Here is an 11960-nt window from a genome sequence, read left to right on the forward strand (position 1 = left end):
CTAATTTTTTAGTAGCAAAAAGTCATTTAGCATAATTGCATTCCGTTGGAGGTCAATATGAAATGCTCTAAAAAAACACATTCTGCAACTAATGTTTTAGTAGCAAAAAGTAATTTAGTATAATTGATTCCATATTCAGCGTCTAAAAAATAGTCGCGATAACATTTTGGATTTCACATTTACCGTCTAAAATGATAACAATTAACCACCTAATTTTTATCACTAAAAGATACATTTGGCCACTAATAAAATAGTCACAAAAACTTATTGGATTTTACATTCAGCGTCTAAAATGACTATAATTAACTACTAAATTTTGGTTACCAAAAGATACATTCGGCCACTAATAAAAGAGTCGCGAAAACCTATTGGATTCCACATTCAGCATCTAAAATTACTATAATTAACTACTAAATTTTGGTCACCAAAAGATACATTCGACCACTAATAAATAGTTACGAAAACCGTTTGGATTCTACATTCAGCATCTAAAAGAGTTACAATTAGCCACTAAATTTTAGTCACAAAAAGATACATTCGTCGACTAATAAAATAGTTGCGAAAGCCTTTTACGAAATTACCCTTATGCCTTTGACGTCAATTGTGTGGGATTCGCGACAAATTATTAGACACTAAAACTGACATTTTACAACTAATTGATTAGTCGCTATACAATTTTACCAAATTACCCTTCAACTTTAGCGTCTAAGTGGGGGACTATTTTGAACAGCATTTACCGACTATTTTGATAGTCACAAAAAAAAAAACTTTTTGCGTCTAAACCATAAATAGATGCGCTATGAATCTGTGACCAGCCTACTGCAACTAAGGGGGCGACAACTGAATTTAGACTCTAAAAATGGCTTAGCGTCTAATGTGACTTCTGCGTCTAATTTTGCTAGAGCCAGAATGCCAGTTTTCTTGTAGTGCTTACACATAACAAGAAGAAGAGGAAAAGGTGACAAATTACCAGAATCACATAACTGACCAACAGGAGCAAGATTTAATGTAAGTTGGAATGATAAACATTAGGGAGAGACAAGTGAGGTGTGACGATAGAACCAACACTTACTAAAGGCATAGGAGTGCCATCAACAGTCATGACAGGAATAGAAGCGAAGGAGACACAAAAGCAAAAGATGAAGAATCTGGAGACATATGATGTGAAGCACCAGAACCAAGATCTATACAGAATGTGGCATACCTGAAGAACTATGAGGGAACTAACCTACGGAAGACGAAGCAAACGTAGCTTGTGGCTGTTGATAATAGCTTGAAAATACACATTTAGTGAGTGATTTTTGGGGATTAATATGGGAAATTAGGCTTAATTTAGTAAAGTTGCTTAATATTTTCATAATTGCCTTTTACAGGATCGCGGGTGTTTTTGAGTTTTTTTTTAGGTTACTAGTGCTTAAATGTTATGCTCGGATGAAGAATCATGTTGAAAACAGAATGAGTGATGAGTGGAAAAAAAACGGATCAAGAATCGGAGTTGAATTGAAGAAGTTATGGAAGTTGAAATAAAGAGAAGTTCTAGATTACGTTCCAGCTTGAGCATGTCTTGGTATTTTGATAATATCTTGAGCGATAGAACTCGGATTATAACAATTCTTGGACCGTTGGAAAGCTGATTCAAAGGGCTACATTTCATATGTTTACCACTTTTCCAAATTTCATCATTATCAGTTCAAAATAACACCATATCTGAAGAATAGTGGAATGATACGGGAAGAAGGGTAGCAGCTACTGTGCCGCGACACACTTTTTCCAGTAGCTACTGTACTATAGCACAGTGCCGTGGCACAGTCACGAATTTACTAACTTGTTATCCATTTTAGGTAGGAGAATAGGGTTAAGGGTTCTAAATCAAATCAAATTAAGGAAAAACAAAACCCTAACCCTTGTGGGATATAAATAGAAGTCTTTTAGCATTATTTGGGGATTCTTGGGTGAGAAGAAGGGAGAAAAATCTACAGAGAAGAGAAGTAACAGAAGTTCTCGAGCTTTGATTCACAATATAGAAAAGTTTTCCTTGTTCTTTTCTTGTAAACTCATGATGAATGTTTTAATAAAGATGATTGTTTCTTTCATGTTTATTATGAACTAAATTTATTCTCTAGGGCTAAGATGTAGCCCAATCTCTTAAATATGTATTGATCTTTGATTGTTAATGTTTATTAAGAATTCTCCCTAAGTTTTACTATTTTTCCTAATGCTTTTGATTCTTAAGGGCCCAAGAATTGAATGAACTAATGGACTAAGTTGAAATCGAGAGATGATACTTAGTTGGTCTACGGTATCAAACCATAGGTTGAGCGAACGCTAGAGAGGTTACTACGACTTGTGAGGTTTTGGTAAACTCCATAGAGCGTAATGATCCCCAATTGCTTAAATTGATTAGAGATAATTCGGATTAGTAATTAGGGGTTAATTGTAATTGTTCGAGAGAAAGTTATTGGAAATTTAGGAGTTTGACCTGTAGGAAAGGCTTAATCAAATTAGCATGAGAGATCGATGCATATGAATAGGAATTGGTGTGAAGTCTATGCCTAGGTTAGTCATCTTGTTTTTACCCAAAAGTTTATTTTAATTGTTCTCTTTTAATTTCAATTGTAATTTTATTTAATTTAGGGTTTCCTTGATAAAATTGGATTGATCAAATAGAATAGGATAGTTTATTTGGTAATTGATAATAGCAATTTCCTTGGGTTCGATATTCGTATTTATACACTTTATTGCTTGCACGATTTCATATATTTACGAAAATCCACAACAGCTATAAGGAGAGAAACTTCTAAAATTGCTCAGCTAGAGTACTAGGATCGGTGAAAGGACCTGATAAACTCACTGAGTAGTATTAGACTGTGGTGGTTTGTAACCCTGGGTGGTCTATAAGCATAGATTGTGACTGGTTGCCAGTTCCAAACTTGAGATTGCTGCTGCGATTGATTCGCTGTCTCAACTTAGGACACTGAGTCTTTTAATGACCTTTTTGCTTACAGAAACTGCACTCGTCGAAGGCAACCTTGTGTAAGGCTTATTTTGATTATTAAAGAGTGGCTTAGAAGGTACTGCAACACAGAAGGATAGAAGTAGAAAGAATCCCTTTCAGAATAAGACTTAAGACGTATTCTTCAGCCAATAACTCATAACAACTGAGTCAATGAAGGAAGGGGAGAACGATGCAAAATTGAACCTCTAAGTCCTTCAAATACTATGAAGTGCCGTTAAAAACTATACCAACATTGTTGCTCTCTACGAGCAATATAGGCACCATGCCTTTAATTTTGCAGATTCTGTAAGAGCCAATTGATCCAAAGATTGTCATAGCAGATAAAACCATGAATAATCATATTTCTGCTGAAGAGCTCGTATGTCATTCTCCATGATACTGCTTTGCAAAATTTGATTGAGTAAATAACTTTTGCAGATGATCCTAACCTCATTTGCTGTTCATACTTCGCCAACTGTGACCTATGCAATGCTTAACAGAATTGTTAATCCAAGTGATAATTTTTGCATTGTTTGCTTCCCAGGCATCTATAAAGCAGTATAACCCTCATCAGTATTCCTAGGTTTCACAGAAGTTCCACAACATATCCCCACATCTTTCTACCCTTAAGAGAATTTCTCATCACATAACTCCAATACGAATAATTTTCATCTAACCTCACACTTACAAACTGAAGCGAATTGTCTCTTTCAGTAGCCAAATAAAAAAACAAAGAAAAGCAGAATGCAAAAGAAGGAAATGAAATACTAAATTGTAGAAACTGAACGAATACCCTCTCGAAATTGTACGGTCACTCCAAAAAAAAAAGGAGGACGAAATACCAGTTGGATCCACGTAAGCTGTGTTTAAGATTAGCCTCGTCCCATGAACCTGTTCAGATACCATGTAAACAATCCAAAGAAATAAGAAAAAGAGGAGGCTCGGGTTTTATTGATACTGCACAATGCAATTGAATACAAAAGAATAATTTAACCTAAATACAAAGAGACTATAATAGGCTAAACAAAGGAAACTGAAAGACTATTCTACCCTTAATAAACAATAAAACAAAATAACCCTATATTTCTTAAACATTATTAATGAAAATTAATTTTGTTTCCTTGCCTCAGTTATGGATGGAGCTGTATGTCAAGTTTTTGTTTCAGGCACAATCAACCTCACGCCTTGAAATTGCCCTTCACTTGACATTTAGTTCCAAATGACTTCCTCACAGATAAACTGGCATCTTGATGCTTCTAAAACTGAAATCGATTCTAGGGCCTATGTTTGGAATATGAATTGGATCGGAGTCTTGGACTTTGGGGCTGGCAATTATTTTTAATTTTATTCACAGGTTCTGCTTAGAACCAGCTTCAGTTTAATTTCTATACAATAAATAATAAAAGCAATATTTGACCAGTATAGAATCCTATAATCTCAATACCGGCAAATAACTGGTAAGGACTTTCTTAGAGAAGTGTCCGTAGATTATGGAATAAGCAAACCCCCTACGTGCAGAAAATCCAGTAACTATCCCCGTCGAGCCTTTCCTAAGCATTCAACTGCCTTGGACCACTCCTGCACAAAATCCTCAGATTCACCAATGGTGGCGACAGATTGTGGGGCAGGCACCAAGGTAAAAAGAACCTCATGCACTTCTCCCTTTTTTTTTTAATTATTTTTTGATCATCGGGAGTGTCTAGGCTAGCTTTGCGTACCTCAACTAATCCTCTGGAGCTTGAAACTGTTGGCTGGATAAGGTTCATGGTTATCCCTATTAAGCCTAGGGAGACTAAAACTCAAAAACTCATGTAACCTTTTTTTGCTTTTTGACCACCGGTTCATCTAATGATGGTTTACTTCTTCATGTTTGGAGTACATTTGGAGTGTACTCGAGATTTACGAGTAAACAAACTGGTTTGCAAGGGAAGGGGAGAAAACACGGGCTTGAGCTCAAATGTTTCAAACCTCAAAAAATCAGACAGCTCATCAGGAAAGTCGGGAGTGGATCAAATTGTTATGCTTGTGTATATGAAGTCTTTTTTTGATAATTAAAGACTTCAAAGCTCTTTTACATTGTTTTAATCAAATAGGTGAACGATTTTTCATAAAAGCTTACTTCATAAGCTTTATTCGAATAAGCTGTATCAAACAGATCCTAAATATGAATGATTCAGGATTCTGGAGGATTAGTCGAGGTGCTAAGCTAAAAAATATGAATATTCAATGCTAGTCTATGACGGAAGATGAAGAGAAGGTCTCTCTCTGTTCAATAACACCATAAATGTGAGCTCTGCTCTTGATATGTGTGAATTCACTTCTTTTTATTAGATAAAACTTCTGATATATGAGTTCATAATTCATCTCCAATTCTCCCTTTATTGTTGAATTATCAGTTTGGCTTCATAAAATTTGTTAAATCAGGGGGAGATTTACAGAGTTAAGAATAGAGATTAATTTATTAAATTCTCTTTTCTAATGGTGATACGACGGTGGGTGAATGAGACACATAAAAATGTCATCAATGCTATTATCTTCCTTCCCTATATGAATTCATGCTTTGCTATGAGTTGCATCCCAACCAGCACAGCACAAAAACATTCACCATCTCTTTTTTTTCATTTTGAAGAATGACAACCACAACAGAGGATGAGATGCCAAGATTCAATGCTTTCAATTGATGAGAGTTTGGAAAAGAGAAAGTGAATTGTGAGAACGGAGCCAGGCTGCTCAAGGAAACTAATGAGAAAGATGAGGAGCTGGGGTTTCCTTTCCCGTCAAGCTGGATGATGGGAAGCAGCTGAATTGTGTGGTTTGAGGAAGAAGTCCTGGGCATTGCAGTCAAGATTATGGCTTGGGAAATTTCTATCAATATTTCATTTATTTGGTTCCAATATTATGGAATGCATACAAATAACAACGGAAGAGAATCTTGAACTGATAGAAACTCTAACTGTAGGGATGTATGCGGACAATGAGAAACGGAAAGATGTTCTCAAGTCAAAGATAGGGAAAGCCCCAGCGAACCCGAGAGGAATTGTATATGGTGGCTATTGATAGTGATCTGGGGATGACGGGGAGGCTGGTAGTGATTTTCAACCTCCCCATGAGCATGGTAAGTGTTATGCCTAAAAAGTCACGCCCATGTCAGCTCATTTAATATCTTCTTGTACCAGCTGCCAAAACCCATATCTCCAAATATTTCTCACCAGTTATATCTCCTTTCAAGAGATGAATGGACGAGAGTCTCCATGTGTCAAGGCAGCTTGCAAAACACTCATTACATGAGTGTTTGGGTGAATAAATGGGCATTTCTCTTTTCGAAGAAGGGGGGCGGGGGGCTGGGCTGAGATTTGAGCTTCATTTTCATTCTCTCTTTGTAAACAAGTATTTTCATCTTTATTGTTTTATGGGCAAAATTATAGAAATAGTCAAAGATCAATAAAATAACAGTGGATGTAGGAGTCGCTTGTTGCATCCGAACCACTATAAAAACCCCTCTTACCAATCTTTTATTTAATTTTTCTGCAACATATATAATCTCAGCTCCATATTCAATCTCATGGATCCATCACGTGTGTCTCCTCAGTCAGCTCAGCGTTCCCACATGCGAGTCATTGGCGTCCAAAATCAAGCGTCAACAGTAAGAAAAAATTTTGATGGTGGCCTTGGAGCATCCATAAAGAAACTCAGTGGTGAGAAGAAGAATGATGAGCTAGCCAGAGCAATTAACTGTACAGTCCATGCCACTTCAACTGCATATTTTTACTTGGAAATAGCGAGATTTTTCCCGAAAATTTGAGTCTACTTTGTTGATTCTAGGGTGATGGGTCAGGCCTCAGATGACATCAAGCTCCCAGCTGGTTCTGTAATTGAGATTTCTCGTCTTCCTGGACACATTCTTGAAACCAAAGGTTGGATACGAAGATGAAAATGTTAACTGTTTAAAATTTACATATCCAGTTACACTTTATAGAAATTTGACAATGCTTGTTTGGTGGATGCAGTGAAGGATGAGCTGGTGAGCAGGGTGGAGAGTGAACTTCTCTGCAGGGCATACATTAACGTGTACCTGGGAGACGATCCATTGGCCAAAGAGAAATTTGGAACGTCCATGCTCTCACTTCTAATCCTGCACTGAAACAGATCCTAGTATTGAAGGGAATAAGATCCAAGTCTACTTTGTGACCGAGCAATTATTGAATAAATTCCAAGTGTCGTCAATTCTAAATTTTCTGTTTTTGTGATCAAATATCATGCATTTGTTGAATATAGAAATCATATAACTCGGAACTAAAAGATTTCTTTTTGGATAATCTTTCACTCGATAATGTTTCGATACAGATAAATGCGGCATTCCTCATCATCACAAAGAGGCAACACTGATAATATTTATGTTGCTCAACCCTGTGATACTTTGAATGATGTTGCTAGCTACTACATACAGCTGGCTTAAATAACACATCATAGATGATACATGGACTAGCGGGTGTATGCATATTGCTACATTAAATAAGATAAGTTATGTAAATTACAAGGAGTTCTCCATCTAATCTCCATCGATGAGCTCAGTGAAAGCCATGAAGAACCCTCCGAGGATCCAACTGCCCACTGCAATAACTCGATGACACGGTAGAGAGTTCTTGTCGGCCCTTCCACTCTTCAAAGGGTTTCAACATTATTGAAGTTTCAATTGCAGCAGAATCCACGCATAACATGGTTTTGTAATCCTCATCCCCCATATCTGGCAGAGCTTTAGCCTTTTTGTCCCAAGGATTCCATACAACTGCAATGCGAGGTTTTCGAAATTTTTAAGGGACAACCTCAGTAAACCAGGTACATGACAAGAAATGAACTTAAATATAAAGAAACTGTAATAAGATACATTACTAGTGAGAGAAATGTCATGGACCTGAGTCTGGCATGCCATCTTTCCTCAGCTCAAAGGTTCTCTTCTTTTCATGGTCTATTATGGCAATCTTTGTTGGGGTGCTCAAATACACTCTGTCAATCTAAAGGAAACAAAAAACAGGTCCTGAGAAATTCAAAAGCTTGAAAATACAAACGCCATAAGGGGTCTGGCATACATATTTATACTAACTACACTAGTATGATGATGCTTTGACATATTTGACCTTGGTAAAAAACAGAATGTTATTATTAAAAGATGTCAATGCAAGGGCTGTATACATAAAAAGTTAACTGCTCTAATCAAAACATGAAATTAGAATGACGAGAAATGTCAAAACAACATCAAATTGCAGTTCATCAGCAACCTTATGCTCATGTGTTTGGTGACATTTTCCCATTCCAAGTTCCAAATCAGATGTAATGCAAAAGAAGAGAAACAAGTAGTACCTCGCCATCGAAGGTAATAGCATCTGCCTGCTCTGTGAACCTTTCTTTATGCATCAGATTATCAAAGTAATCAAGTGTCTCCAAGCCCTCGACACGCACTTCACTGCAAATTAAATATCATCAAGCAACTCTGCTGAAAAGGAGAAGAATGAAATATTCTCCAAACTCAGATAGGATAAGAAATGTGTAATTAAAAGTTGATCATAACATCAGCACAATTCTAGACGCCGATCGACAATAATAACAAACATCAAGTCATCACCATAGCAAACAAAACCAGTAGCTTCTGAATTTATTGGGAAAACCTGATGTCTGATACAGATAAGTAATTATGCAGTGCAAATGTAAAGGAAAAGGCCTTGCTGTCCACATTTCTCACACGAGGGATCAAAGTCAACTTGCCAGCACTGAGAGAAATACGAAGACGCAACTCAAAGCTGCAAAATAACCAGGAAGAAGATTTATAGGTCAAATAGTGGTGTTACCCCTCCACATCAATTCTTCTCTGGTACTGATCTCAAATTCACAAACATACCCACGTGGCCAGGTCTTTAGATCCTCTTCTGTGGACTTTAATATCAGATCGACAGATGACTGGTTGTTAGCTGGAGGCAAAGGAGAAGGGTCATCATCCAATGACCACATTCTGTTCCTTGCAAATCCATGTTGCTCTAGAGAACCTAGATTTCCAAACTGCATAGGCAGTAATATATTAGGAACCATAGTTGCAAAAAGGTAGCTCATAAAGTTTTTGTTAGGCTCACTGGTATTCAACCTGTGGAAAGCAGACAGGTATGCCTCCCCTGATGGCTTTAGGTGGTTTCCAAAATGCCTGCAGAACAGATAAAGCCACCATGTTAAAATAAATTATAAAAGGAACTTCTTTTGGAACCATTGCTATGGTTATTGTAAATTTCACAAACAATGGAAACTTCTCTGAGGTCTGCTTGAGGAGTGGAATAAATTTGTTCTATGAAACAAGAGTATCAAAATGAATAATGAAAAAGAAGGTCTGAATTTTCCATGCAACAAGAGAGTTAAATGCATGAAAATGATCATCAAAATCAAGGAAATTTTAAATCAGAAAACAAAATAAATATTAGTAGGTTAAGCTTCGAAGCGCAATTTTTCCTTCCTACTGTCATATACTACGCCAGACAGCACATGACAAGAATTACAGTATTGACTTTTGCTTTTAATTTTCTCTCATATTGAAAGTGGTTTCCTCATGATCTTTATTATCCATCTAATTCACTGTTTGAAGAATGCAAGTTGATTTCATCACCTAGCCACATTTTATGTCCTCTTTAAAACACTGCAAAAGAAGCTGGAGTTTCCAATTGCAGAAATTGTGGACTAAAAAGATATATAGAATTAAAGTACAAGGGCTGCTAACTTTAAGATCATCAATTCCTTATAAACAAATATGACAAGAACTAATTTACCTTGCTGCTTAAAAAAAGCAGTTCTTCTCTTCGTTCATTCTTCCAAGAAACAACCTGCCCGCCATACAAAAGCACCTGAGACCATTTTTAAGTCAAACAGTTAGTTAGCAGACCAACAAGGTTTCTCACTTTACATCAATTCAATGTTAATACAAAATTTTAAAAGAACACGGGAAAATTTTACCATATTGAAAAGTGAAAGACAAATGTAAAAAACATTTCCATAAATTACTTAAGTTCTAGATCATGAAGTGTTTCATAACTGTATTCGCAACCAAATCACATAGAAAACAAATGCAACTTGACCTTATACACCCTCTTGAGTTTCTCGTGTTGCAGCCTCAGACAGCAATATTTTAGCTCAATAATCAAATATGTAGCTAAAAGAAGGGGAGTTTCTTAAGATGCCACTTTTAATCCTCAACATATATTCTTTGATTTAGCACAAAAAAAAAAAAAAGAAAAAAAAAAAAAAGAAAAAAGAATAAAACCTTTATTTCGCTCTCCTAAATTCAACCGTCTCTCATACAACTTTACCAGTTTGCAACACCGATTAGTTGAAATACCTCTAATCCCTTTCTAAATTCTGAAACCATTTCAGCAATCTACAGACCTTCAAACCCAAAACCCTTCTTTCAAAATCGAAACAATATCATCAACAACTACAAGTAATATTACATCCAGAATAAAGAGTAAATAAAACCAGAGAAATTCATGCTAAAACCCAACACCCCCCCCACAAAAAAAAAAAAAAAAAAAAAGAAACTAAAACAGACCTCAGCAGATGACCCAGTTGGCTCAGTCAATATAATTTTGGGCAATCCATCTTTATCGTGAACTATATTCAATGGCATAGCTTTTGGCCTCAAGCTTGCTGCTATTCTGCTTACAAATGGGTTCACTTTGCCTTTCTTCCACTCCAGCTGCAAGCCACAAAGCACGACTATAAATTAACAACCCGCAACAAACAAACAAACAAAAAACCAAGCAAACACATAAAAGATAGGGAAAAAAATAAAAATAAAAAACAAATCACATGAACAGTGGTCTCTGACAACGATGAAGTAACCCAAAAGAAATTGGATAACAAAGTTTAGTAAGGAACACAGATGATGAAGGAAACCAACATGAAAAAGATAACAGGAAGCAAACAAAATGAAACATTGAGCTTACGTTTGGTGATAATATTGTTATTAGTATAAACAACAATATTATTATTAATTTATTATAATCCTTTAAGTAATGTTATCGGCTTCGAGTTTGAAGAACAACCCACCAACTGCGTTCTGGGAAAGTCCTTTGTTTTGTTTCAGGGATATATATAATATTTTTCGAACAACCAGTAGGAGTACCGGTTCATAACAACCGTCGGATCAAAATGGTATTTTTTCTTTTTAGTTTTCTGTAAAATTAAATATATACAGAATTATGGGTAAAAGAGGGGAGATGGGTCCATGGCTACAAGCCTATAGAAAAGAAGGATATCCAATTAAAACCACCAACTGAAATGTACTTGTTCATCTTCTTCCTTGGATTCTCTGGCATTCTGCTTTATGCTTCCTCTGTCTCTCTCTTAGTTTTTATCTGTTCCTCTGTGTTTGCTCCTACGTTCTTTCAGTGCTCTCTATTTTTTAGATGAGTTTTCACCGTTCATTTTTGTCCATTATTTGTTTGAGGGGACCGTGGTAAAGTATGAGAAGGTTTTGTAGTTTGATGGGATGGGTGATCACGACCTTTCCTTGTTGGCGCATAAAGAGGGGTACCAAAATAAATTAATATTATTTTCAAGAAATACTTTTAATCAACGGTCCTCATTTATCAAAGACTTTCCATTCTCTTTTTAATTTCACAACTATTCATTATTGAGAGTATCTTCTGTCTACTTCCTCACACACATCAAACAAATGCTCTGTTTTTATATTTTTAACAATTATATTAATCAAATATCCGGAAAAGAATAATATCCATAAAATCCAATTGGGTTTTAAATGTTTTTGTTAATATACACGTGCGGGGTGATTATATCACACTTTAAGCGTGTGATCTTTCATATTATATAAAAAAAAGAATTTAGTATCTATTATACTATATAATGATACAACGAGGATGTTTGTTGTTGATTTGTGTACACTTTAATTAATTTTTTATGACTCTAAAATTAC

At 35.9% G+C, this 11960-nt stretch overlaps 1 protein-coding gene and 1 pseudogene across 2 annotated transcripts; one reads left to right on the forward strand and one right to left on the reverse strand.

Moving 5' to 3' along the window:
• The first annotated feature begins 5956 nt into the window (after positions 1-5956).
• Positions 5957-7162, forward strand: LOC116118355 (annotated as a pseudogene).
• Positions 7163-7278: 116 nt separating this feature from the next.
• LOC116118354 (putative glucose-6-phosphate 1-epimerase) lies at positions 7279-11102 on the reverse strand. 2 transcript variants are annotated; one of them, XM_031404341.1, is made up of 9 exons: positions 10972-11102; positions 10575-10721; positions 9799-9873; positions 9129-9185; positions 8889-9046; positions 8659-8790; positions 8354-8456; positions 7908-8007; positions 7279-7781 (listed from the first exon to the last, which is right to left on the reverse strand). In XM_031404341.1, exons 2-9 carry the CDS (start codon positions 10650-10652, stop codon positions 7564-7566), a joined length of 921 nt encoding a protein of 306 aa, XP_031260201.1. In that variant the 5' UTR covers positions 10653-10721; positions 10972-11102; the 3' UTR covers positions 7279-7563. The 2 variants fall into 2 exon arrangements, with proteins under 2 accessions (XP_031260201.1, XP_031260202.1); XM_031404342.1 differs by lacking the exon at positions 10972-11102 and adding an exon at positions 10835-10915.
• Between the last annotated feature and the right edge of the window lie 858 nt (positions 11103-11960).

Source organism: Pistacia vera, unplaced genomic scaffold (genome assembly GCF_008641045.1).
Source record: "Pistacia vera cultivar Batoury unplaced genomic scaffold, PisVer_v2 Contig840, whole genome shotgun sequence".
NCBI lineage: Eukaryota > Viridiplantae > Streptophyta > Magnoliopsida > Sapindales > Anacardiaceae > Pistacia > Pistacia vera.